The following is a 26547-nucleotide window of genomic DNA, read 5'->3' as shown; positions in this document are numbered from 1 at the left end:
AGTTAGAAACATAGAATAGTCTCAGGAGGTCCTGGGTCAAAACCCACCAGCTCCTTCTGTCTCTACTAAAGGGCTTTTAAAGGAATGTCAAAGGGTGGAGCAAAAGACATCCCCCCCCCAGAACAGCCAAGTGCAGACGATCCCAAACACCTCATGACCATGCACATGGTCAAGCAATCCCCTAATGCAGCCCTGCTGTGTAAAGCAAGCTTAGATATCACTAGAAAACTTTTGTGGGCTCCCACAATGTGTCTACCCTCATACCCAAGCACTGCTACAAAATGCCTCCCTTCTTGCTCCCAATCTGCTCCCACCCAGCTTTGCAAGAGGAGAGCAGCAGGGAGATTTATTTCCCATAATAAATGTGGCATGTCATTCACTCTTAGACTTAAAGTGATGCTGTAGTCACACTGTGTCTTGTTACATTTGCTGAAGGGTTTGCACTAGTTGCTTCCTCCTCCTCCACCTGGCAGGCTTGTTGGAAGGATGATATGAAATGTGGTGGCGGCAGCAAATTCATGGCTTTAGGATCCCAATATAAGTCAACTTAAAGCCAACTAGTCAAAGTTCATGGTGACGGGCACCACATCCCTTAAACACACTGCTATGGTTTGGGTGGGATCTGAATTTGTCTCCCAAAACTTCACACACCAGAAAGGAAGGCACTGTTGAGAGGGAGGAGCCTGTAAGAAGTAGGGCTCAGGGGGAGGTGTCTTGGTCACTGGCTCTTGGAAAGAATAGTGCAGTCCTGACCGGAGCCCAGAGAGAGCGAGTTGTTATAAAAACAAAAGAGCAAGGCAGGGGTGAGGGTGGCTGCGGAGACGGCTCAGTCAATGAAGTGTCTGCCATATAAGCATGGGGACCTGAGTCTGGATCCCCAGCACCCAGGTAAACTCCAGGAGTGGCAGCAGGTACCTGTAATCGCAGTACTGAGGAGACAGGAGCCACAGAGCTTGCTGGCCAGTCAGTCTAGCTTCAGATATAGTGAGAGACTATATCTCAAAACTGAAGAAGACCTGATGTTGACCTCAGGCTTCCACACACATGTGCACACACAGGAGTATACACACACAGACCAAGGCTGGCCCCTGTGTCTCCAAAGCTTCCTGTCACAACTTCTGACGTCCTCCATCCCATATGGTACAGCCAGACATGCTCTTAGAAGAAGCAGAACAAATAAGGCTGCCTAATCCTGAACTTTCACTCTTCAAAACCATGAAGTTAAATGAAACATTTTTCTTTATAAACCTCCCAGACTCTAGTATTTACTTATAGCAATAGAAAATGAATTAAGATACACACCTAAATCTTTCCTGACTCAGAGCTCCATACACGCTGCTCCTGTCTGCCGTTCTTCCTTCTCCCTCGGAAGATTCAGCTTTCTTGTCCATTAGTTCTACCCTTTTTACCATCAGTTCAGAAATGCTCACCAGGCCATCCTGCTGGCTTCCTGCCTCTGCCTTAGCTCACAGTGATTCTGGATTTCTCTACTTAGTTAATTTTTTTAAGATTTATTTTTATGTGTATGGGTGTTGTATACATGTGCACTACATGCATGCAGAGGCCCGAAGATTGCATCAGACTCCTTGGAATTGAGGTTACAGACTGTTGTGAGCCTCCATGTGGGTGCTGGAAATTGAAACCAGGTCCTCTGGAAGAGCAGCCAGTGCTCTTAATCACTGAGCCATCTCTCCAGTCTTTTTATTTCTGTGTACATGCATGTCTGTATGTGCATATATGTGTGCAGGTGCCTGCAGAGGCCAAGAGAAGGCATCATATCTCCCTGGAGCTGAGGTCACGAGCAATTGTGAGCCACCCAGCACAGGTGCTGGGAACCAAATCTGGTCCTCTGAGAGAGGAGCAATCGCTCTTAACAACTGAGTCAGCCGAGCCCTTGTTCTTACTTTTAGCATATTTACTTTAGTGAGTTCTTAGTAGGTATGCCTATGTGTCCCCTTCATACCCCCAGAACCCAGCACACTGCTGAGCACATGATGTTGAATGACAGTCCCCTTTGAAAGCCTCACCACAGGGGATAGATGGTTGTAATTGGCCTTACTTTTGTTTTGCTGTGGTTTGAATTTTCATTTTTTGAGACAGTTGTACTGTGTAGCCCAGGCTGGCCTCAAACTTGCAACCTTCCTGCCTCAGACTCAAGAGTCCTGGGACTGCAGGCATGCCTACCACCTAGGGTCTCCAGTCTATTACCAGCTTTAGAATGTGCAATTCTCAGGTTCATATTGCTTCTAGAAAACTGGAGAAATGTCCTGTCAATCACGTGGGTGGTCAGCAAGTGCTGTACTCTGCACTAAGTATGCTGCCCTAGGGTGGCTTATTAATGTGATTTTAACCTGAGTTACTGGGTCAACATGGTGCTTGTGTGATTCATAGACTCTGAAAAGTTAATGTCCAGCGGGAATTGCTCTGGTTCCTTTATTTCCTTCTCATGTATTAATTATGTCTCCTTAAAGAAAAGAATCCCCCTCCTCTCCATAGGTGTCCATGGCATCTGTTGCATTCTATGACATACAATTCAACACGGTCATTGTTCTGTTGCCGAAACTATTCCAGCTTTGATGGTTGGTGTTCTTTCCAGTGTCCTTTCAATCGCCTTCCCTCCTCAGAGTCCTGGTTCCTTTTCCTGGACGGCATTTAGGAACCAAGATTTAGATGAAAAATATGCTCAGCGTTACAGCCTGGGGCCCTTTGACACTAGGCCTTAATGCTTTCCTTCTTTGTTTGTAATTGTGAGGTAATTTTTCCCTCCAATTGAAGGGCTAATACTTAAATCTGGACAAGCTGTGGAAAATGTTCCCTCTCATGCCTCCCCCTTTCTCTCTACCCCTCACATGACTGGGCACCAGAGTGCAACTCTGAATGCTAGATGATGATGTCAGAAGCTGACCCTAGGGCTCTTCCTTCTGTAGGAAGCACTGAGCAGGGGTGCAGGAGGGTCAGCCAGGCTCTGGAATGTGAGCTCATTATTCCAGGCAAATGAGTCAGAAGAGAGGGAACGAAAATGCACTTGAGTAGTTCTGTATTAACACAGTCCTGGGGAGAAAGCAGGGCGGCTTTGGTCCTCTGTGGAGAACCCGCAACAGTAGCGTTTCTCTTTGGCCACTGGCTTCTCTCCTGCAGGCACCACCACCCGCTCAGTAATGTCCTCCCATCGTCCCATCAGAGCTGCTGTCTCCTTTCCATTGACTGTCCCTCCCCAGTGTCCCAGCGGAAACCTTTCACAGCTGGCTCCTCAGGTTTTCCATAAAAAGAAATCAAGCTTACATTCGAATTTATTTTGTTGTCTAAGGACTTTTCCCCTCCTCTGAGGTTCCTTGGTTTATAACACACTGGGTGTTGAGGGAGATACTCTGCATTTCCGTCCTCTCAGAACAACACAGCATGAAACCTCAAAGCATGTTTCCACCAGAAATCCAAGTGGTGCCCACTGCTCTCCAGATGTGGGAAAGCGAGGGAGGCAGCCAGGGTATGCTCCCTGATAGCATCCAGCAGTGGTTGTCAACCTTCTTAAGGCTATGACTCTTTACTACAGTTCCTCATGTTGTGGTGATCACCACAACCATAAAATTATTTTGCTGCTATTTCGTAACTGTAATTGTGCTACTGTTATGAACTACAATGTAAATATCTGATACTGTAAATATCTGACATTCTCAACCCACAGGTTGAGAACCCCTGGCCTACAAGCTTTAGGATTGCAGACCAAGAGACCCACTTCTCTAAGCCTCTCCTGGGGGGGGGGAGGAAACTGTTTCATGTACTGCTCTATCATGTCATCAATGATGCCTGAATCCTGCACCTCCCACTAGCAAGGTGGCTGCCACTCTTGTCAGGAATAGACAACAAATTCCTGCCACTCCACAGTCTGGAAATGTCAAGGCCACACAAGAGAGAGCCTAGGGTGAGCCCAGTTTTTCTTAGCTGTTTCTAGGAAGTCTGGATAGAGCATTACCAGGCATTAACTTCCCAAGGAGCCACTGGGTAGCTTCCTGGGGGGACTGGGTGTCTAAATCATTGCCTGGTTACTGAACCTTCACAACACAATATAGAACTCCCTTGGAGAGTTCCAAGAACACTCTCCATCTTTGAGAGGAATGTTTAGCAAAGCTACTTGGGGTTGGCAGGAAGGGACAGAAGATGTGGTGAGTAATATCAAGGGTGATGTCGTGAGGGGCATGTGAGCAGTGTTACAGCAGGAGCTGAGACAAGGAAGCAGTGATGACGGGATGATGCTGAAGGTGGTTGGGATTTAACCGCCTTCTTTATAAGCCTGACAATGAATGCTCTTGAGTTTGTATCTTCCTGAATTCTCACTGTGTAAGGTAAGGGCTCTCATAAATCGCCTTTTACATCTGAGAAACTGTGGTCCAGAGGACTGAAGTGCAGTGGCTGCAAGGTGGGAAGGGTTGGAAGATAACTCTGGAATATTGGCCTTTGGTTAATATTCACTGTATGGTTTTGTTAGAAAGGTCCATCGTGTGGGTAGTTAGGCTTTGATTTAAGTACGTTAGTGTGTCCCATGTACGTATTAATGTGCATGCACGTGTGTGGGGGCCAGATGTGGGCATCATGTCTTCCTCAATGGCTCTCCACCTTTTTTTCTGAGACGGGGTCTTTCACTAAACCTGGGCTCACTGGTAAATGAGCAGGCACTGGAGCTGCTCCTGCCTGCCTCCTAGATTCTGGGATTACAGAAGCACACTTCAGTGCTCAACTTTTCACATGGGTCCTTGTGCTTACACAAGCACTTCAGTGCCTGAGCCCCAGGGCTTTGGTTTTACTGAACCAAACACTGAGGTAGCTAAGGCTGATGCTTTTTAGCATGTGCTTTTGATGCTAGCCCATGACTGAGAGAAAGGCAGTCAAGGCCCCACCCTCTCCATATGTGCAATATAATGAGAGAATCACTGGGCTGCCAAGTTAGGGCCACTCAGCATCACTCAGCATCACCCATCCTTCAAGGATCTGCCCAGGGATTCTGGAAACAAGGTAGTGAGATTGGAGGGAAGATATGCCAGGCAGATCCCAGAGTGGGAGCCAAAGTGCGGACATGGGAGAGAGTGACATGAAAGCATAAGGCAGGGTTCGAGGTGAAGGGAAGATGCAGCTAAAGCTGAGGAGAGAAGTGAGGGCTAGTGCAGAGCAGCTATATACCTGGAAAGCAGATACAAGTAATACTCCATGTTAGGTTGGCAAGCTCATCCTGTTGGTGACTGATTTTGTCAATTAACTTCCCACCACCTGGAAGGCTTTGTTACTTGTAAAGTGCTTATATGTTCCCACTTCATGTTCTCTCTTTCAGATGCTTACCCTGTTCCTATGGTAACTTATTTTTAACTCTGCATCTCTGTTTACTCAGTCCATGTGGCCTTTAAGAGTGGGGACTGAGTTCTAGACCAAGTTGTACAGGGAGGGACCAGAGCCATAGGGGTATAAGCTTGGAATGGTGGGAGGCTGGTCTAAGATGTCTACAGCTGGAATCTTCAGGGCTGCAGCCTGAGCTCTCCTGTAGTCCAGCTAAGTACAACACTTTGAATTGAGTGAAGGATCACATTGCAGGTACAGTCATTCTTGAGTATCCAGGGCCCTAGGGATTCCCAAATCATGGATGCTCAAATCATTTATATAAAATGTAATAAGGCTGGGGAAATGGCCAGGTGGTTAGTCTACCAGCCAGCAGTAAGAACCAGGATTTGTACCCCAAGAACCCACATAAAAGGTGGAACAGGGGCTCCTAAAGCAAGCTGGCCAGCAAGACTATACACATCAGCCAGCTCTTGGTTTGACTGAGACATTGCCTCATTGAATAAAGTGGAAGAGCAGTTGAGGGTGATTCCTGACATCAGCTTCAGGCCTCCGCATGCACATCTACATACATGGAAACACATCTGCACATACATATGCATGCAACATACATAAAAATGGGATATTAAAAAATAAAGTAACATAGTATTTGCGCATAATATTTGTAACCATCAGTAGAGTAAACCACCTCCAGATTGCTTTAAGATACCACAGTGTAAATGTGATATGAAGAGCTGGCATGCTGCGTTGTTTAGAGTGTTATCTGCTCAGTTAACACATGCAGATTAAGACATTGTCTCCTCAGTTGAATTAAAAAATGCAAGATTAATAGCTATGGAGGGAAAACTGTCAGTCAAGATAGACTAATGCACATGGGGACAGCCATCAAGGCCCACTTCTAAATGGTTTAGAACCAGAAAGTTCATCCTCAGCTCACACTGTGTGTCCATGAAAGATGGGCTGGGAGACTCTGCTCAGTAGACCCACTACTGTCCTAGGCACTGCCATGCTGGATAGACAGAACCCTGTTTCAGTCTAGCTTTTAATGCTTTGTCCCAGAAATGTCACATTCTCTCTCTACCCATGCTCTTTGACTAGATTGTGACCCAAGCCAAGGGAACCAGGAAGTACCAACAGGTACATACCCAGACAGTGGGGATCTAGATATCTTTGTTGAGCAGCACAGATGATAAGCAGCCTCCAAGAAGGTAATCTTGTGATTTCACAGGGGGCCTGAAGACATGTGTTCACAGCTAGGCATGATGGTGTTCACCTGTAACATACCTATAATCACAGTACTTAGGAGGCAGAGACAAGGGGCATCAGGAGTTCTCTGCAGTCAGCCTTGGCTGTGTGAGTTGGAAGCCAGCATGGGCTACACGAGACCCTGTCTCAGATAAACAAAACAAAACAGAAAGTGTGTTCAGGAGCAAAGGGTAAGAGACAGAGCTGGGTTCGTGCTCTGCAGCAAAGTGAGGAAGTGAAAATGGAGGCAGAGCTTTTTGTCCCATCCACTAATCCCAACTACCTGTCAGCCGCTTTCCAAATTACCACACAGAGGCTTATATTAATTACAAATGCTTGGTCTATGGCTCAGGTTTATATTAATTGGCTCTTACATTTAAATTAACCCATTTCTATTCATCTGTGTATTGCCATGTGGTCCGTGGCTCACTGGTCCCCTGGCATCTGGCTTCTGCAGCAGCTCCTTGCGTCTCCCTCGACTCCACCTCTCTTCCTCTGAGTCCTCAGTTTGATTGCTCTGCCTGACCTCATCCTGCCTTGCCACAGGCCAAAACAGCTTTATTCTCAACCAAAGAGAGCAATACATATTCACAGTGTACAGAAGGATCATCACACAGCAAGGAAGCTGCTTCAAGGCTATAGTTTTTATTTTCTAATGTAATGAGGTTGGACAGTACCATTAGATGTAGCAGTTAAAAGCCTGGAATCTGGGTATCCTATAGACTTTCTTCTTTGCTGATTACCAGTTGTATGAGCTGAGGGAAGAGACCACCCATCAAACAGATGGGAAGACAGGGAGGATGTGTTTTCTAGAATGGAAGAAGTGGATCCATACAGGTCTTACCTGAACAAGACTGATGGGGAGGAAGGATGTATGCAAAGCCTGCCCACAGTTGGAGCAGCCTGGGCACAGAGAGGGCATGCATGCTTACTCCTCAGAAACTGCTGCCTTCCTCTTGTGCCAGTGTGAATGCTTAGGCTGCGGGGGGACAGAAACCACATGCAGTTGGTTATTAGCTCAGTAAAGGGACTATTCAGGGCCCTGTGGGTCTGGAGTCCTCCCAGAGCAGTATGCTGATGTCACCAACGAGCCAAGATCTTTTGGCTTCTTGGTTCTCTGTCTTGACGGCTCCCACCTCTTATGGGCGAAACACCAGTAGCCACAGAATGTGTTGGTTTCCAAGAGATGCTTAGTTAGAGCAGAGAAAGCTGCCTTTGTCCCTGCAGTCAATAAAACTCGCCTCTTAGGCTCCAGCCTGCTTTGGCTTCTGTGGGGTCAGAGTTCTTGAACTGAAATCCTAGCTGCTTTAAGCAGAAAGGTAGAGGATATTAGGGTGCCCACAGAGGCACTGGGGGAGGGGAGCACTTTCCATCAAGGACCTAAGTGCCCCAGTGTATCTCTACATGTTCATGGCATGTGTCTTAGGATTTCTATTGCTGTGAAGAGATACCATGACCATGGCCAACTATTATAAAGGGAAAACATTTAATGGGGTGGCTTACAGTTTCATCGGCTCAGTCCATTATCATCACAGTGTGACATGGTGTCGTGCAAGCAGACATAGTGCTGGAGAAGGAGCTGAGGGTCCTACATCTTGACGCACAGGCAACGGGAAGTGAACTGACAGTGGGTGTAGCTTGAGCATAGGAGGCCTCAAAGCCTGCCCCCACAGTGACACACTTCCTCCAACAAGGCATACCTACTCCCAAAGCCACACCTCCTAATAGTGCCACTCTTTATGAATTTATGGGACCAATTACATTCAAACTACCACAGCATGTACAGGTCTTTGTGATTGTTGTTTTGAAGTAGGGTCTGGTCTGGCTGTGTAGTTCAGATTGGCTTGGTACTCAAAATGTTTCCTGTTTCAAACTTCCTGTTTCAAACTGGAATTTCAGGTGTGTCACCATGCCTGGCTGCATAATGACTTATGATGCTTCCAGAGGCTCCAGGGTGCCCTGTGTTCCCAGTGACTTACACTATTTCTTGCTGATCCATGTTGTACTCCATTTGCATTTGGCAAAATTAGAGAAAATAATTATCTATCTCATCTTGGTGAGTCTAAAGTTATTTACTTTCTATTATGACTAAAGAAAACTATAACTCTTTAGTCTTCAACTCCATCAAAGACCCCAGAAGGGTGAAATGTTACCTAATTACAGGGACCTCAAGCTGCCTGGACAGTCACCCAAAGTTTCTCTGCAACATTGGGGCATCCAACTCTGGCCTACAGGCCTAGCATATCTGATAGACTTTCCTGTAAAGCAGGGAATTTTGAAGGACTGTCCTACCTTGTCTTGGCAAAGTTTGGCAGTCCCTCCTCTTGTGTCCTGCTGGTCCAGTTTAGACCATATATTGTCAGCAATTGAGGCAAGGGCATCTTTGCCCACATGGCTAGCTTTTGCCATGAAGAAAACAAACTCCATATGGAGTTTCTTCGATGACCATCACCCTCTTTGAAGTAATTGGTGCTGCCAGGAGCAGATGTGTCTCACTGTTGAGAAAAGTCTAAGTTCTTAAAACATTTTAAATGACATATTCTGTAGGTCTTTGCAGTGTTTGAAGACTGCCTATCTATCTGAAAGATATCTCTGTATGACCTTGAAAGCATACCTAACATGACTATAAGTTTGCTATCATAGATGACTATTAATCTGTATTTCTTAATTATATATTACATTTTTAAATGAGCTGCATAAATGTAATACCCTAAACAAGAGTAGAAGTATACATTCAGTATAACAAAATTAACTTTAAATTTGTATCAATAAATCAAAATCCATACCAATATAAAATATGTAAGACTAATAGTTGATTTTGGATTAAAGTAGATTCAATAGTCTACTCTTTTATCCTATCATTTCTATATCCCCCTTTTTCTTTTCAGAACAAGATCCCTGAATCTAATCTCCTTTGTTTAGCTTTTTTCCTGACCATTATCCATAACAACTTGCAACCAAACCCCCTGAACAATGACAAATATTCATAATGTATTTTTGGGAATGTGGGTGTAGTTCTCTAGACTACTTCTTGTTGATTGGAGGCACCGGTAATCTTTGGGGGACCCTGAGAAAATTTAGGATTATGGTGAAGTCCTGACTGGTGTATTCTGTGAGGCTGGATCATCTCAGCCAGCAACCTTGAAGCTATTCCAGATGCAGAACTCAGAGGAAACTGCAACAGAGGTTCTCTGAAACATTGGATCATCTGGGCCATCCGTTGCCATCAGAGATTTTTCAGGGGTCTTCCTGGATCAAACCTAATTTTTCTTAACCAAGAATGAATCCAGAGCCTCTAGTTTCCTGTGGAAACAAAAGCTTAACCTCTTTCCCAAAGTAACATATCTTTTGACTTAAATTTTGAAGTCAAGGCATTTTCAAAATATATAGGTTGATTTAATCTAGTAGTTTTCATAATCAAATGTCTCTTGGCAGTTATCATTTGTTCACTAGTAGTCAAAAAGATTTAAAGACAACACAATAACATACAGTATCCAGACTCTCTGTGTATTAGCCATTTTTATGTGGTTTATTATATTTTTTATTACTGTATTTCTTTTTTTAGGATTTTCTCTACTCTTTTTCTTTTCTCTCTTAGCCTATGTATGTTTTTAACACACTGTAAATTGTTAACAGGTTTTTTTTTTTTTTTTGTCTGAATCTGTCTTACTGCACATCTCATCTTTCTCTGACCACACGAGTCTTTAAACTGCTAAGAAGCATGGCTAGGACTGAAACAGAGCTTTGGCAGCTGGCTCTGCCCCATTTTTTTGTTCCCTGAGAGGCTAGTCTTATGGCAGAGGTATGTTTACCACTAGCTCTGGGAGCCATGTTTAGCCAAGGGAAGTTTCTGAGACCATGCTGCCACTAAGTAATGTGCCACCAGCTGCTCATAAAACTCCATTTAAGTATTTGTTAGCAGGACCTCTCAAAAAGAGTTGCTCGGTTTTTGCCACTAACTGTTGTTGGTTGTTTTTGCTCTTTTGGTCTTTTTGAGGGGCCTCTCGCTTTAGCTTGGCTTAGTTTCCAGCCAGGTTTCCTTATTTTATATTAATCTATCTTTTGCCTCTGGGTTTTTCCCATTCTCTTACTTCTGTAAATCTTACTCTTACTCCGTGGCTTGCTGTGCAGCTGGTGGCTGGACCCTGGGGTCCTCCTCCTTCTCTGGCTACTTCTTCCTTCTCTCCTCCATCTCTTTTCTTCTTCTCCCTCCCAGATTTCTCCTTCTATATATTCTCTCTGCCTGCCAGCCCAGCCTATCTCTCTCTCCTGCCTTCCTATTGACCATTCAGTTCTTTAGTAGGTGTGTTAGACAGGCACAGTAACACAGCTTCACAGAGTTAAATAAATAGTAACATAAACAAAAGTAACAGACCTTAAAATAATATTCTACTACAACTAGTGCTGAGTCAGGAAGCCACTCTTAAAGGAACAGCGCCTCTGCTCGCCACCAGCAAACAGTGCCCCTAGAGAAAAAGCAGTTACCAAGAAGCCAAGTTTGACTCCAATTTTGTGTGTTTAGAATCCTTTTTTAAGTTTTGTTGGGTCTCATGTGGAAATTCCAGCCCCAGGTTGGGTGCCATGTGTAATCGGACATTTCTCTCCAGCCCTTCTGCTCCCAAATACCTGGCAGCCGCTTCCCAAATAATTGACTCAGAGGCTTAATATCAAAATTATAAATGCTTGGCCAATAGTTCTGGCTTATTATTAACTAGTTCTTACTGGCTAACTCTTACACCGGTCCGTGAGTTTCCAGACATTCATTTGTCTCTCCTTCCTATCTGGCTATACCAGCACTGTGATTACAAATGTGGGCTACCATGTGAGACTTCATGTGGGTCCTGAAGATCTGAATGCTGGCCCTCACATGGCACAGGCAAGAGCTTTAACCATTGAGCCATCTCCCCAAGCCCTTTTTAGAGAGCCCATTTGTTCTTATTGATTCCTACCTCTCTCTCTCTAACAGAAGAACAAGAAACGATGGTCATGCTCATAGCTATTAACACAATACTTGCCAGTTAGTGCTTAAACTGTTTCACTGGAGCATTAACCAAACCCTATTACTGGCATTTATAAAGTCTCTCATGTATCAAAAGACATTTTGATATCTTACATCCTCAATTATACCACATAATATATAGTATACCTTGACCCTTTAAGAATGGACACATTTAGCCAGGTGGTGGTGGTGCACACCTTTAATCCCAGCACTAGGATTAGGCATAGACAGGTGGATCTCTGTGAGTTCAAGGCCAGGCTGGTCTACAGAGCAAGTTTCAGGACAGCCAGGACTACACAGAGAAATCCTGTCTCGAGAAACCAAAACCAAAACAAAGAATGGACACATTTAGACACCTCTCCCATTTTAGTAGTTGAATAATAATACCCTTGTGGATGTTGCTACACCTACCCCTTCTGAGGGTCCCTCCCCTAACAAGCTGTTGCCATTGGCAAGAACATGCGACACCTTCAGCTGCTGTAAACCCCTCTCTGTTCACAGTGTCACAGACGTTAGCCCCAAATCCCCCTAGGATTTTGTTAACAAGTTTCAGCTTTATTCATCTTTCTTTTTTGTTGTTTATGGCTGCTTTTTCTGGAGTGACTTCCAGAGTCAGATATTAAAAAACACCTGGGTAGATTTTCCTGTATAAGAGGGAGAGCCTTTATAAAAAATGCTGCTCCTCTTATAGGAAGTTGGGAAGAGAGATTTGGAGATGGCACAGTCTCCTTTCATACTATAGTGGATCCAAGGACAACCTGGGCTACACAATACCAATTTTTCCCCATTGTGCTAGAAAGTCTTGCAGTCCTACACCCAAGCCCATCTCCCAGCATGATTTGAAGTTTATATTGGGAGAAGAGGAACAAGACAGTTATCACAGGGAACTTTCCCATGGTAAGAGTGACTGTGTAAGATACTTTAACATGCATCATGTATTTAATTCATCTCCCAAAACTGTGCCCTTATTTTATATGAGACAGAGAAAAACATTGGATACTTTAGGTTGTCTTGATCTCGTACAATTTGTACAGCAGGAGTTCAGAGGACAACTTGAGGGTCAGGTCTCTCCTTCCACTGTGTGGACCCCAGGGATGGATCTCAGGTGGTTCATATTGGCAGCATGTGCCTTTACCTACAATAGGGTATTGGGATAGGAAAGAATCTGTTTCCTATTTCTTAGGAAATTATTTCCTTAAGAAAGAACCAAAGCCAAGTTTTGTAGGTTTGGCGTCAGTGACCTGGAGGATTCCTAACTGCCACTTACCCATTGTGTGTCCTTAGGCAAATCTACTCATTTCCTAGACTCTTGGTTTCTCCATCTGTGAAAAAGAAACAACACATACTTATACATAGGTGTGTAACAGTTAACATGAGACATCCACCAGACTGGGTTAAGGAATTCTCAGCTCATTATATCTGTGTTCACTGGTCATGCCTGGAAAAGACTGCAACGTGAATCGGTGGGCTGAGTAAACCTTAATCAGCTAACTGCAAACTTTGGCAGTCCTCCAGAGCCATGGACATCTGTCCTCTGTCCTTCAACATAAGAACTCGGAGGCTTACACAAGCTCCCCCCCCAAGCCCTTGCATTTTCTTGCACCTCCAGCCTAATAGCGAGAGTTGTGTCATCAGCTCTTCTGGTTCTTGGGTCTTTGGACTTGGACTGAGCTGTCACAGACTTCCATGATTGCTAGTCTTGCTGACAACATATTGTGGGGCTTAGCCTTGATGATAAATCCCCTTATGCATCTATGCCCTCTTGGCTCTTTTCTGGAGAACACTGCCTGATAGGGGTCTCTGGGAGGACTGACCAAGCTCACAAATGGACAGGGCTTGAGCTGGTAGCTACCAGTTGGATGGGATCTCTTCTCTTCATCCACATCCCCATTTTGTTGAGCTGTGTTGCCACATTCCATATGCTCTGGTCTCTCTAAGAGGAATGCTTTCTAGGGAAACTAGGATGGGAAGATTGGTGGGCCCACATTTGCTGACATATGACTGACTGTCAGGTTGGGTCATCTCAGACAACCTCAGTGCAGCTTGCAGGAATGAGCTAGAACCCCCCCAGGCTCTTGAGTCTATAGAAGCTGCCACAGAGGGCCAGCTCATAGGAATGTGCAGAACATACTGTGGTGGTTTGAATAAAATGACCCCCATAGGCTCAGAGAGTGGTACTATTAGGAGGTGTGGCCTTGTTGGAGGAAGTGTGTCGCTGGGGGGTGAGCTCTGAGGTTTCAGAAGCTCAAGCCAGGCTTAGTGGCTCACTCTTCTGCTATCTGCCAATCTGGATGTGGAACTCTAAGCCCCTCTCCAGCACCATGTCTACATTTGTATTGCCATGCTTCCCACCATGGCAATAATGTACTAGAGCTCTGAACTGGAAGCCAGCTCCAATTAAATGTTTTCCTTTATAAGAGCTGCCATGGTCATGGTGTCTCTTCACAGCAATAGAAACCATAACTAAGACAAAGACCTTCCCAAAGACAGTGCAGGCCCTGGACTCAGTGCAGATCCAAATACTGCCTTACATATGGGCTATTTTCTTCATTGTAAGCTTGGGATATTATGGGTACCCACTTCGATGCACCTCAATACACCAGCCTCTCTTCTCCTGGGAAGAAGTCACATGGTTCTCCCTAATGCAGTGGTTGTCAACCTTCCTAATACAGTTCCTCATGTTGTGGTGGCCCTCAACCATAAAATTACTTCGTTGCTATTTCTTAGCTACAATTTTGCTACTGTTATGAATCATAATGTAAACATCTGATATGCAGGATATCTGATATGTGACCCCTGTGGTCGAGTACTGCTGCCCTAACGCCTTTTATGCTCTGGTTCTATGTCCATGATCCATTCTCTCCTACTTTCTCCCACGATACTCTAAGGAAAGCATATATTGCTTTTAGGGCTCTAGGGAGTTGGTGCAAAAAGTGAGAGGCATTTGATATGTAGCAGCACAAAGGCGGGTTGCAACAGACCACCTGCCAGGGTCACCTCTTTTACTCTGGAGAACTCTTGTGGGGTAGGGAGCGAAGCTGGGTTCAAGAGAAGAAGGGGGCTCTAGGGTGCGGGTCGTGCATCGGAAAAGCCCTGACTTCACAACCAGGTCGGCTCGTCCTGGCTGCCCCCCACTCACTGAGGCTCTGTGAGCACGCTGGGGTAGCAGGCGCTAACTGGCTGACCATCTGACTTTGGGCGCAGCCAGAGTTGAGGCTGGAACCTCGGAGCTTCGGCTCCGCAGCCGGGCCTGCGCATGCGCCCCGGGCCAGCCAGGTGAGAGCGCCGTGGTAGCCCTCGCACCTGGGCTTTAACCCTTCCGGGCCACCGGCGCGGGTGGATGCCGGGTGGGAGAAGAGAAGCAGGTCGTGAAGCCCCCGGGGTCCGCACGGCGCTTCCTGGAGCTTCCAAGCCGGGGTCCGTGCCCTCCTCGTTCGGGTGGGAGGGGGGTGAGCGCGGGGCGGAGCGAAGTCTCGCGAGATCTGGCGGTAGCTGCAGCGGCGGCGGCGGCGGCGGCGGAGGTGGTGGCCCGGGAGGTGAGCGGCGGACGGGCAGGAGGCGGCCGTTGGGGCTGAGGAAGGGGCGAGCTCCGGAGGGCGAGGCCGGGCTCGGGGACAGGGGCGGGTGGCAGGCCCGCGTCCTCGCTGGCCCCTCGAGGCTGCCGCGGCGCCGCCCGGTGCGTGCTGTCCCGGGACTGGCGCGGGGCGGGGCGCGGCGGCGGTCTCGGGGCCCCCGGAGCCAGGCGTCCCTCTCCGGGGTCCCCGCGCGCCGGCGCGACGCGATCCCCCCCGGCAGCCTCGGCTTGGTTGGTACCGGCGCTCTCCTTGTGCGCTCCCACGCTGGCACTGCAGGGAGCCGCAGCGCCCTGGCCGAAGCCGCACTGCGGGGACGTGGTGGGATGGGGACGGCCCACGCCCCGGGCTCACCTTCCATCCTCCTCCCCAGCCCTGCGCGCGCCTCTCCTCCTGCGCCCCCGAGGGGTGCAGAGGGTGCGTCTGGAAGCCCTCCCGAAATTGCACGCAGCGTCCGGTTTCTAGGGAGAAAGTTTGTCCTCTCCCAGAAGGTTCCCTAGCCCCGAGTGTTCAGAACCGACCTTTGGCCCTGTGTGAGAGCTGGTGCCCAGAGTGACGAGGGATGCGCTGGGCGTCCCAGGCCAGGCCGAGAGCTCGAGGCTGGCCTCGGGCAAAGCAAACTTTGAAAAGTTTGATTTTTGTCAGAAGCCTGAGATCGCACTCTTGGGATGAGTGATTGTGATGCTGGTGATCAAGGCCTCTTCCTTCTGAGGCAAAAGTTGGTAAAGCCCACCTTGCCACCCTGACACGAAGTTCGTAAATAAAATATCTCTGTAAACATGACCCAAGGTCCGTGGAGTGCTCCCTCCCCTTTAGGTGTAAGGAAGAAATAAAGGAAAGAGGTGCTGTGGCGTTGTATAGCCCAGACGCCCTGCTAGGACCAAATGACCCTAAGGCCAGTATGTTTGGAGACAGACATATGTTATGTATATATGTACACATGTATTTGTCTCAAAGTCAGGAGCAAAGATTGGGACCTGAGCAAACCATCTTACTGTGGATAATTGATGCTAATGAAAAACAGTGTAGCCTGAATGACAGCATACAAGATAAATCACAGCCTGTCTCAGTCAACACTCAAATAATACAGCCCTCCAGGAATGCAGTACTCCATGCTACATTGTAACCCACCCTTTGCATGCATCACAAACTCTGAGTTATCGCCATTTAAGGGACCACACCAAATCCCTAGTGTTTATCATTGATGATAAGGAAATAGAACATTGGAATTGTTTGGTTTGGCTGTAGCGGCTCCGTTTGTACCTAGTGCTGGGGTGCAGGTGAAATGTGCTGTGTGGAAGTTCACACAGTTCCCTATTCTCTCACCATTTTGTCCTTCATAATTGGGGCAGACGGTGGGTGTTTTCCAGAGTATCTTGCCAAATGATTCAGTATTGAATCCTAAAGTAATGTTAATCTATAGTGAGCTCATGGGTAAGGATAGCCTGGATTATCACCTCCACCACCCATATGTTGTATGGGTCTAGATCCTGGATCCCAAATCCATATGCTTTCTGCTTCCATCTAGGAGTCTCTTCAGTAATTAACAGTTTACCTTGGGGACAGTTCTGCACTCTTGAGAACTACTATATAAAGCACACACTCCATTATCTAGCTAATTATAACAGAATTTAATACACACTTTTCATTGGGAATTAAAAACAAAATTCTCTCTGATGTGTCTGATATATAAAAAAGACTGGTTGGTTGGTTGATGACGTTTGATTGGTTATCTTCAAGTCTCAGGAGGCGTGTTAGTACCTGTTCATCTCAGCTGTTTCCCTTCGGAGGAAGTCCTTGTTGGGAATGTTGGTCACACTTGAACTGCCTAGCAGCTTGAGGTGAGAATGGAGTTGGCAGCTTCAGCAGCCTCATGGATGGTGATAACTGAGTGGCACTGAGTACCAGTCGGTGCAGTCCTACTTAAGTGGCCTTTTCTATTTTGATATTCTTATTAGTCAATTTGGAAAGTACAGATGTGCTCAAAAGTGAAAACTGAAATTACCCATGAAAGTAGTTCTGGGATGGCTCACAAAAAAGCTGTCTTCACTGCAAAGTTCTTGCTGAAAGTTGAGCTCAGTCCATTTTGTAGCTATAGTGTAGCAAGTTTTTTCAACTTGCTTATGTTTGAAAAAGAAGTTTACTTACTTTTTAGGTATGAGTTGCTTCTTGCCATAGACGCTTGTTACTTTAGAAAGGTGCTGGAAATCAATATCTAACTAAAGACTTGTGAGAATAGGATCCATTTAAAGTTGTCTCATCACAGATACAATGCATTCTTTTGAGTTGAAAAGTCATCTAAATTGAAAGTAATTAATTTTTATTGCTCCAAGCAAGCACTGTGCACTTCCAGGATTTAAAAAAAAAAAAAAAAAAAAAAAAAAGGCTGATACTTTTGGTAGTTTTGTTTTTATTAATCACTACTTTAAAAAACACTCCTGTTTTGGTTAGGGCTTCTATTGCTGTGGTAAGCACTATGACCAAAAGCAACTTGGGAAGGAAAGGGTCTATTTTGCTTACACTTCCACATCACAGTCCATTGTTGAAGAAAGCCAGTGCAGGCGCTCAGGGCAGGAATCTGGAAGAAGAGCTGATGCAGAGGCCATGGAGGAGCACTGCTCACTGGCTTGCTCAGCCTGTTTTCTTACAACCTCAGGACCACCTGCCCAGGGGTGGTGGCACTGTCTACAGTGGGCTGGGCCCTCCCCCTGCAGTCATCAGTTAAGCAGATGCAGCCCAGGCTTGCCCACAAGCCAGACTCGATGAGGTTCCCTCTTCTCGGATTACTTTTGTGTCAAGTTGACATAAGTCTAGCCAGCACAGCATACCTGTTCTTAAATGAATTAAGTATGAATTATGAATTAAGAGCATGTCTGGATGATGAAGCCATCTCAGAGAAATAGGGACTGTACAAACATGTTCATGCATTGGTTGGTTTCTGACAACAAAAACTGGACCCAAGGGAGGACTTGCAAAACAAAGCTGCTCAGCTTCTGGATCCTCATCTAACTAGAATTCTTTACTCTGAAGGTTTAAAGATCACTGTCACTCTCAGAACCATTTTTTAAAGTGTTCAGAAGAAAGCCTCTGCAAGCATGAGGTTAACATGAGTTGTTTGCTGTTTTATTTGCTCTTCCGTTCTGGAAAGCTTGTTGTTCGTCTGATAACTTTTTCTCGGATGGGTCATCCTTAGATTAACAGTTGCTACTGCTTAGGAAGAAATGTGTTTGAAAACACTGACTGTAGGAAGCAGGCAGTTTGTGTGGAGAGCTGTCCCCTGGTGTCTTAGGAAACCCAACTGCACAGCAGTGCTTGTGCAGCTTGCCCCTTCTCAGGTCTGCTGGTCCCCCACTAGTAGCTCATCATAGGACTCTAGGGCTTGATTGTCAAGCAGACAAATGCTGAGCTAAGCAGAGGCCCAGGGAAATGCTGGGTGGGTGTGGCAGCCCCCCGTCATATATAGGTATGCAGAGATGGCACAACTGTATCAGTGAGCTCTGGGTTTGATTGAGAGAACCTGCTTCTACAAATAAGGTGAAAGAGCAACCAAGGATGATCCCTGACATCTATCTATCTCAGGCCTTCACATGCGTTCACACACACATACACAGAGACATGTGGGTATACACAGTGTCCATCACATACACATGAAAACGCAGAAGCAGCTCTATCTATCTCAGGCCTTCACATGCATTTACACACACACACACACACACACACACACACACACACACACACACACAGACATGTGGGTATATCACATACACATGAAAACGCAGAAGCAGCAGCAGAGTGGAGCACATACCCCAGGACTGCTGGCCACCACTGGAGTCTGGGCAGGGAAGTGGGGGCACTTTGCATTTTACTAAGTCAGCCATGGCTGCTGCTCTAGAAACCACACTTTAGCATCATCACATGCTTTGCTTGCCTTTCAATATCGAATTTAAGAGAATATTCCCTCCTAATCATTAAATTTGAACTCTGGCTTTCAGGCAGTTCTCTGTGTATTTTTTCAACATTTAAGGATTCTGTTTATATAGACAAAATATTCATGTGACTCAAACACTTAAATAATGTGGGCATGTCTGGAAAGCCAAATTTCCAATTCTCTTGGCCCCCCCCCCATATAGCCTTTATCTGTTTCCTATAAATATGTTCATCATTTCTCTTTGTAGATACAAGCAAATGCCAGTGGGCTGTAATATTTCTTTATATAAAGTACAGTGCACTATGTAGCTTGTCCTGCCCTGGCTCTCCATTAGTTACTTAGTTTATATGCCCTTGAGAGTGTTTGATGTTAGCACTTAGTAAGTGTGTAGTGTTCATTTACAGAAAACACTTTTTTTTTAAAGATTTAATATTCATTTTTATTTTATGTGTATGAGTGTTTGCTTGTACTTATGTCTGTGTACCACATGCATGCAGTGGCCTTAGAGGGCAGAAAGGGTATTGGATTCCCTGAAATAGGAGTTATAGTTGGTTGTGAGCCACCATGTGGGTGGTGGGAATCAAACCTGGGTCCTCTACAAGAGCAGCCAGTGCTCTTAACTTCAGCCCCAGAAAACATCTTTAAATAGCTCTAGGCATCTGTTCTGTCCTGGGTCTGCTTAGCTAGCTCCACTTGGAGATATTCATTTTGTCTTCAGTATTACAGACCTTCTTTGCCATGGTAATGTCCTCCCAGAAGTGGGGTTGCCGGGTTAGTGGGCTCTGTGTTTTAATTTTCATAAATACTTTCTTTATAAGTTGCACCATTTTGAACTTACACAGGTGTGCTTGTCCTCAGGTTTTGTGGAGGGTTGATTCCAAGACGCCTGTGTAGATGATGAAATCCAGGTTTGCTTGTGACTTAATTTGAGATAGTGTTTACATGTAACACATAAACATACTCCACAGGCTGTGAAATAATCTGTGGATTACATGCTATGCTGGATAGTTTTATATCAACTTGACACAAGTTAAAGTCATCTGAGAGGTGGGACCCGCAAATGAGAAAATGCCTTCACAAGATCTGGTTGCAGGCAACCCTACAGGGCATTATCTTGATTAGGGATTGATTTGAGAAGGCCCCATTGTGGGTGGGGCCACCCCTGGGCTGGTGGTCCTGGGTTCTATAAGAAAGCAGGCTAAACATGGCACCCTAAGCCATGGGGAGCAAGCCAGTAAGCAGCACCTCTCCATGGCCTCCACATCAGCTCCTGCCTCCATGTTCCTGTCCTGTGTGAGTTCCTGTCCTGACTTCCTTCAGTGGTGAACAGTGATGTGGCCGTGTGAGCCCAATCAACCCTCTCCTCCCCAGCTTGCTTTGGTTATGGTGTTTGATCACAGCAATAGCAACCCTAAGACACATATACAGCCTGAATCAGTGTGTGCCATGTCACTTTTTTGGGGGGGACTGTGCACGTAGAAGTCAGGACAACCTTGGGTATCAGTCTTCACCTTCTACCTTGACTCTCCATCCCCATTAAAGAAAAAAAAAATTCTTAAAAAACAATCTATTTATGTCTATAGGTGTTTGGCCTGAATGTATATCTGTGCTCAGTATCATGCAGTGTCCATGGAGGCCGGAAGATGCTGTGTCCCCTGGGACTGGAGTGATAGATAATTGTGAGCCACCATGCAGGTGCTGGGAATTGAAGCCAGGTCTTCTGGAAGAGCAGCCAGTGCTCTAGCTCCACATGTTTTCTTTAAGGTTTGCATGGTTTCTGTCATTCTTCCATGGAGCCTGAATTTGGATGTGCTGAGAGGTGTCCTCATTTCTGTTTCTGTTAAGTCTGTGGGTTTACTTCTACACTTCAGTCTTTGGTCCAAGATTTAGTCTAGTGTTCTGGGGGCCACAGACTCAATTCCATCTCTGCAAGTATCCACTGTACTCTGGTGCCTTTGCCCCAGAGCCTGCTGGGAACTTAGTGCTGGCTGCTGTGTGTATGTGTTAGGCACATCTTTGCACTTTGTGTCCTGCTTTTCTAGGGGAAAATAAAAGAAGTAAAATTGCATTAAATAAATAACTCAAAAGTCTGTTTAGCTTTTTCCAAGCCTGGATTGCCTCATCTGTAAAAGGAGGAAGGGGCAAACTTACGTCTAAGTATGCACAACCTCTGCCTTCTTTCATTCTGTTTCCTACCCTCATTGACATTTTTAAAAGAGAAAAGCCACAGGAATGTTAGAGTTCAAGTTAGAATTAAGATCTTAGTCTATGCAGAGTCATCACCGTTTTTTTGTTTGTTTTTTGGTGTGTGTGTGTGTGTGTGTGTGTGTGTGTGTGTGTGTGTGTGTGTGTGTGTTTTCCAATTATTTTGCTGCAGTGGTGATGTAGCCCAGGGTCTTTTTTGCTAGGAAACCACTCTACCACTGAGCTAACGGTTCCAGCTTCTTCCTTCTTTTCTTGTTAAATTTTGGGGTAGAGTCTCACTGAGTTTCTCAAGCTGGTATTGAATTCACTATGTAATTCAGTCAAGCATTGTGCTTGTAATCCTCCTGCCTCAGCTTCCCCACCACCTGGGATTACAGGCCTGCCCTAGTACAATCACTAATCAGTTTGAGAATAGAGAATGAGGCTTGGTCTGGCATCCAAGGCTTCCTTCTTGCTTTCTGGCCTCTCACTACTTAATCCTCTCTTGCAAACACCCTGGCCATGATGCTGGTAGGCATTTCCCAAAGGCCTTGGGTTTCTAGAAAACCATCCAGAATGTCCTGTTGCCTCATGCTGCCAGTCAAGTGTGGCATTCAGTAAAGTGTGGCATCCAGGCTTGTTCGGCTGGTGATTTGTACCTCAGTAGGTTGGGAACTGAAGAGAGACCATGTTCCTCCTATGAAGAACACCTAGAACCCAAGCGAATACCTGGTAGAGGCAAACCAGTGTTAGACAAATGAAGGAAGAATTGACTCTGGTCTTCCTTTTTGTCTTGCAAGTCAGGTAGCTCATCCCACCTGTTATACTCTTAGTACTTTGGGGAGAGTCATAGGAACCATAACAGACATTAGAGAGATGTAATGAGAGGCTGATTTCTCTTTATAAGGAGCTATAATAACAAAAGCATGAATGTTTGTTCAACATGTATGTTCAAGAGCCGCCAAGGAGTCTATGGCTGGGTCATCCAATGTGACCCTCGTGTCTATTGTTGGATGCTGTTGGTAGATACACAGAAAATGGGCCCAGAGGTGTGATGGCTGACTGAGGATACCCTGATTGATGCAGGTAGTCTGAACACCATGCCCAGCTCTTAGCCAGAGAACAGAGTACCTGTTATCTGTGGGTCCCTGAAGGGTTTAGATGTTTTTCCTTCATGGTCAGGGTCCCCTTTTTGGTGACCTCAGTGTTCTGGCTTGTCTGTAATCACCTACTGGCATGTGGTAGGTGGTCAAGAAAAAGTAATTTCTACTTCTTTTTTCAGGTTCATAATAAAGGTGCTAAGGAAGATAATGTAAGACAGGAAAATAAATATTTTTTATTGAGGTAAGTCTTTTTTATGATTTTAAAACAATTTCCTTTCAAGACATAAATTCTTCACAGCTACCTTTTCTCTAATGTGGTGGTTGTCTTACCAGTGTTTGAGGTTATATAGAATCTAGAGGTGGTGAGGTGTGCAGAGGCTACATTTTAAATTTGTGCCATCTTGGGGAGAGAAAGAGAAAGACACACACACACACACACACACACACACACACACACACACACACGTGCGCATACGCATGGAGGGAGAGTGCATGTGTAGAGGTCAGAGGACAACTTTGGGGAGTTGCTTCTTCCCTTCCATTATGGGATCTGGATCAAACTCAGGTGCTTAGGCTTTGGGGGCAAGTTCCCCCCAGCTGAGCTGACTCCTTATATTAATAGTGCACAGGCAAACCGAGCTGGACTCGATGGGCAGTGTTAGGTCCTGAACGAAGGAGACTCTCCTGTGCCTCCTCTGACACTCCCTCTGGTGTCTTACTGGGAATAATAGTATGATCCCCTACATTTCCTTAAGACTCTGCCGTTCTTAGCTCTGGAATCCTTTTCTGTGGTAGCATAGTTGTTTATACAGCCCTTTTGTTTTACTGGTGGAATGCCTTGAAACCCCAGTTCTAAGTTACTTGTGGGAAGTGAGTAGTGAATGGAAATCTTAATTCAAACTCATTGCATTGGTGAAATGCACTGTACGCTGATCTCAAGACTTTCTCACGCGGTGACTGGTTCAAATTCGGTGTCTCTAGCAGCTTCCTCCCATTGCAGGCAGTTTCGAGTTTAAACTGGCAGACTTGGTGGTCACTGGATAAAGTTGGGCAGAGGGGGAGGTTGAGTCTGAGCATTCAGGGTGTGTGACTGTCAACTTTCTAGATGAAACTGTCTTGCAGTGAGGGAGGTAAGATGTAGTTGGAAGATTTCCTGCGTCCTGGCCTGCTGGTGATCGGGACAGATCTCTCCCACTCGCGTCCCCCAAGTAAACACACAGAGGCTTATATTAATTATAACTACATGGCCATGGCACAAGCCTTTTGCTAGCTACCTCATATCTTAAATTAGCTCATAACTATTAATCTATGTATCACCACCTGTTTTGTGGCTTTACCTGTGTCCCATTACCTGTTGCTCCTTGGACAGCTTGCTAGCGTCTCTCGCTGCCTTCTTCCTGTCTCTCTCTTTGAATTTCCTGCCTGCCTCTAAGCTGCCTTGCCATAGGCCAAACGGCTTTATTTATCAACCAATCAGAGCAACACATATTTGCAGTGTACAAAAAGACATTCCCCCATCAGTAAGACTGAACTTGTAGGAAGGAGTCAAACTGAGCTGTGTAGTGGGAACAGGAGGTTCCCAGAATCAGTCTGATTTATTCTCTCCTTGTACTTTTCAGCTGAAGGTCGAACTTTGGATGTGGTAGGGGGTGAGGAAAGCAATAGCCACAAGCTATTTACTAAGCTCCACATCCCTCAGCTCTGTGTCCTATACTCACTGAAAAATTTGCTTCCTTGTGAGCCCTGAAAGCTGTGCCTTGTGTGTGGTGTGGTGGAAATCTCTCTGGAGCTAGGTAGAAGAAGGCTGCCACTGTGGAGCCTGGTTGCTGATTTGACATCTAACTGAGTATACAGTGCGAACCGGCCTTCCCCTTTAGCATAGACACAGCTCCACACAAGCAAGCTCTTCTTCCTCCTGTGTCTTCAGAGACGGGAAGGTGAAAGTTAAGTGTGTATGTTAAACCCAGTAAATTTCATCTTGATTGCATTTCAATCGATTCTAATGTGACAGGATTTTTCAGTCTGAGCTTGTTCTAGCAGCCTTCAGTCAAATGAGAATTGCTGTCAGGGGAAAGGGTCCCTCCCACACCTCTCCCTGAATGCTTGAAGCCATCCCACTTCCTCTTTCTTTTACCTTCAGAACTGACTGCTGACACTTGGGAATTATAATCGGATTGCATCAGTCTTATGGAAAGGTTACCAATTACTGTTCTGCACAATATGCACTTCAAGTGTCTTGGTTCAGTGCTTTTAAATGCCTGCTAGGTGAATGAAGGCTTTGTGTCACACCCTGATTTAATACATTTGATGAGAGACTTTATTGATGGCTTCTTGTCTTCAGTTCTATGGCGGGGGCTGGATGGAGGAGGGAGATTACTTAGTATGAAGTCTTCTAGGGGTCTTTTGGCGGTTGTTTCATGAAGCTGGATTTTGGAAGAAGCATGGCTGGTTCAGTGATTGGGACTGAGGATAAGCCTTGTCTGGGGTGTCACATGGAGCTGTGAGCAGGAAGACGTTTCCTTGTGGTGCATTCTTGAGTACTTTGCCCTGCTTTCCTGACCTCATTTTGTTCATTGAGTATCTGATAGAAGGGCACAGTGAGATGTGGAATATGTCCTTGAAGGTTTTTAAATGCATGGCTCAGATCCTTTCTTTGGTCCCAGATCCATCTGTCTGTGTGTCTGTGCATGTCCACAGAGGATGTGGGTATTATGTTAGGGATGGTGTTGTAGACTGCAGTTTTGAACAGAGTGACAGTCAAGCTGTGTCACCCTCCCAGTGCTGTTTCTCTTGATTTCCTGTATCTTTAGCCATTGCCTGACGAACTCTCTTGGCTGACCAGAGTGTCTGGCTATGTTCAATACATCATAGTCTTGTTTAATTTAGCAACGCTCTGAGGTGAAAGGGCTCCTGACAGCCAAGTACAAACGTTGATGTAGTCAGAGGAGAGAATGCTTATTTCCCTCATTCTGTGCCAGTCAAGAGGCTGGCAGATTTTCTCCTCATGTGGCAGAGGGCTTGGACTTGTTGAGGTTGCTGTGAGCAGCGGGAGTGAGCTGTGTGTTGGAGAACCCTTTTCCTTGTGCAGTCTTACATTGGTTCCATCCTATACCTGCTGGCTGATTGCATTGTATGCTCTTTTGTTCTTGGCTCTGTTTACCTTGGATTTCATTTTGTGGTTGGTCACAATGGGGATTTATTGGTAGGAAAATCAATCCTTTCTTCATTTGAACAGACTATGTGTTCTTAAGACAGATTATCCTGTTGCAGGCAGATTCAAGCAGGCCCCTGAGCAGGGACACTATGCTATGCCTCTGTGCCATTATTTCTTAAAGTAATAGTTTTACTCATACTTAGTTCATATACTGCAAGGTTCATAAAGGGGTTTTTAGTGTGTTCACAGAGTCTACGCCAGTCACCACTGTCTAAGTCCAGCATACCGTGAGCACTCCATGAAGAAATGCCAGCCCCCCAGTCACTTCCCACTCATCATCCCATTCTTGGTAGCACTAATTGTTGTCGTCATAGGTTTAGCTATCCTGGATGTGTTATGTAAGTGTAGTCATTTGGTATGTGGCCCGTTTAGTTAGAGTTTCAGTTAATAACTGAATAACTGTGATAAAACACCGTGCCCGTCAACAACTAGGCAAGGAAAGGTTTTACTTGAGTTTTAAACTCTTGGGTCGCACACCTTGACTCAGGACAGGAACCTGGAGCTGATGGGAAGGGCGCTGCTTACTGGCTTGCTCTTCATGGCTTACTCAGCCTGCTTTCTTATAAAACCCAGGACCACTAGCCCAGTAGGTGACCCTGCCCCCAGTGAGCTGAGCCCTCTTCCATCAATCATTAATCAAGAAAAGAGACAGTAGGCTTGCCCACAGGCCAGTCCAGTAGGGCATTTTCTCAATTGAAGTTCCTTCTTTTCAGATGACTCTGGCTTATGTGAAGTTGACCTAAAACTATCCAGCACAACATGTTATCGAGGTTCATTTACATTGTAGCAGATATCAGAGCCTCATTTTTACTTCAGTGTATTCAGTTGTGTGGATATACATTATTTTATTTATCAGTTGATAGACATTTGGGTGCTTTCCACTTCTTGGCTTTTACAAATAGTGCTTTTGTGAACTTTTTTTTGTCATGTTTTGTTTTGTTTTGGTAGTGTCTTTTAATTTGTGTGTTGGGGTGGGGAGT

The 26547-nt window shown here is 45.6% G+C and overlaps 2 protein-coding genes and 1 long non-coding RNA gene across 4 annotated transcripts in view; 2 read left to right on the top strand and 1 right to left on the bottom strand.

Moving 5' to 3' along the window:
• Window positions 1-22598, top strand: part of LOC143274519 (uncharacterized) — a 77585-nt gene extending 54987 nt beyond the window's left edge. The window contains exon 4 of the long non-coding RNA XR_013053146.1: window positions 22533-22598. This is a non-coding gene — a long non-coding RNA (uncharacterized LOC143274519). The remainder of the gene's footprint in view (window positions 1-22532) is intronic.
• On the bottom strand, window positions 12487-17490 carry LOC107402070 (uncharacterized). Of its 2 annotated transcripts, XM_076577832.1 has the most exons (3): window positions 14870-17490; window positions 12834-12888; window positions 12487-12701 (listed from the first exon to the last, which is right to left on the bottom strand). In XM_076577832.1, exons 1-2 carry the CDS (start codon window positions 15497-15499, stop codon window positions 12868-12870), a joined length of 651 nt encoding a protein of 216 aa, XP_076433947.1. In that variant the 5' UTR covers window positions 15500-17490; the 3' UTR covers window positions 12487-12701; window positions 12834-12867. The 2 variants fall into 2 exon arrangements, with proteins under 2 accessions (XP_076433947.1, XP_076433946.1); XM_076577831.1 differs by having other exon boundaries at window positions 12834-17490.
• Window positions 15022-26547, top strand: part of Mrtfb (myocardin related transcription factor B) — a 151912-nt gene continuing 140386 nt past the window's right edge. The window contains exon 1 of the mRNA XM_076577830.1: window positions 15022-15102. The gene's annotated coding sequence lies outside the window, so the exon portion shown is untranslated. The remainder of the gene's footprint in view (window positions 15103-26547) is intronic.

Source organism: Peromyscus maniculatus, chromosome 8 (assembly GCF_049852395.1).
Source record: "Peromyscus maniculatus bairdii isolate BWxNUB_F1_BW_parent chromosome 8, HU_Pman_BW_mat_3.1, whole genome shotgun sequence".
Lineage (NCBI taxonomy): Eukaryota > Metazoa > Chordata > Mammalia > Rodentia > Cricetidae > Peromyscus > Peromyscus maniculatus.
This window is presented reverse-complemented; position numbering and strand designations above follow the sequence as displayed.